General features: G+C 38.4%; 1 protein-coding gene across 1 annotated transcript in view; it reads right to left on the reverse strand.

The window, feature by feature from the left end:
- LOC119594592 (ankyrin repeat domain-containing protein 11-like) overlaps positions 1-982 on the reverse strand; it is a gene marked incomplete in the record, with an annotated part of 34234 nt that overhangs the window by 1091 nt on the left and 32161 nt on the right. Inside the window, 3 exon segments of the mRNA XM_037943633.1 lie at positions 33-149; positions 347-478; positions 735-947. Of these exon segments, the coding sequence (XP_037799561.1) occupies positions 33-149; positions 347-478; positions 735-947 (462 nt within the window).

Genomic DNA, 982 nt, shown 5'->3' on the forward strand with positions numbered 1-982 from the left:
ATCAGGATTCACAGACAAAGAATGCTTCTTACCTTAATTTTATCCCACTTATCGTCTACATCTTGTAGCCATGAAAGAAAGAGTCGGCCATTATACCTAGAGCGAGCATTACCATCCTTTTCTTGCTCAGGGGAAATTATGTTGTAAACCTGAAATCAACATTTGTACCTAATCACTTACAGGAGAAAATTTTTAGATACATAACAAATCTAAGTCTACTAGCAGTCCAAAAGATAATGAATGAACAAAGAGTGCTTTCACTTACATTTTTACAAATTGAAGTTCATTACACACTAATAGAAAAACACAATTAGAAACGAGTCTTAACAAAAATATAAAAACTAACCTCCTCATCTTTCAAAAACGTACAAACTGAGAACGGAAGGGCTTGATTGGCTAAGGCTCTTGCTGCTCTCCCATGAACACGCAAAATCTCCTGCTCAACACTTAACACTAGTTTTTCTTTCTCTATGAGATGCTGTGGGAGGAAAGTTTCATAAGATATTGAGGCAAAAGGTGATTATTCTATATTGTGTTGAGCTCATTATGTAGGATGCTACCAAAAAATAATCATCTTTTACTTTAAATAAAATAGAATAAAGTATAGTTTGACAAAGTCTTCCTCACCCTGTGCTAGAGGATTATTTACATTACATGTAAGAATTGATGTCATTCCTTGTTTCTTCTAACATGTCAATACTACTATTTCCACCAAAAAGGGACTCGAATCACACCTGTAATCTTAGCCTATACCGCTCCTTCTCCTGATCATTAAAGAGGTCCTTCAGTAACTGGCACAGGGATGCTGGAGGGGAGATCACAGGTACAGATAGCCTTGATGAAGCATTCCCTGCTAGCACATACGAGCATCTGTTCATTAGGTAGTCCTTGAACCCTTGTGGAGGCTTTGGCTGGACCGGACGCAGGTTCTCTCTCCTTCGCTCAATCTGGGTTGCAGATGGGGAGCAAGTTGTGGCTTTTA

Source organism: Penaeus monodon, chromosome 34 (genome assembly GCF_015228065.2).
Source record: "Penaeus monodon isolate SGIC_2016 chromosome 34, NSTDA_Pmon_1, whole genome shotgun sequence".
Lineage (NCBI taxonomy): Eukaryota > Metazoa > Arthropoda > Malacostraca > Decapoda > Penaeidae > Penaeus > Penaeus monodon.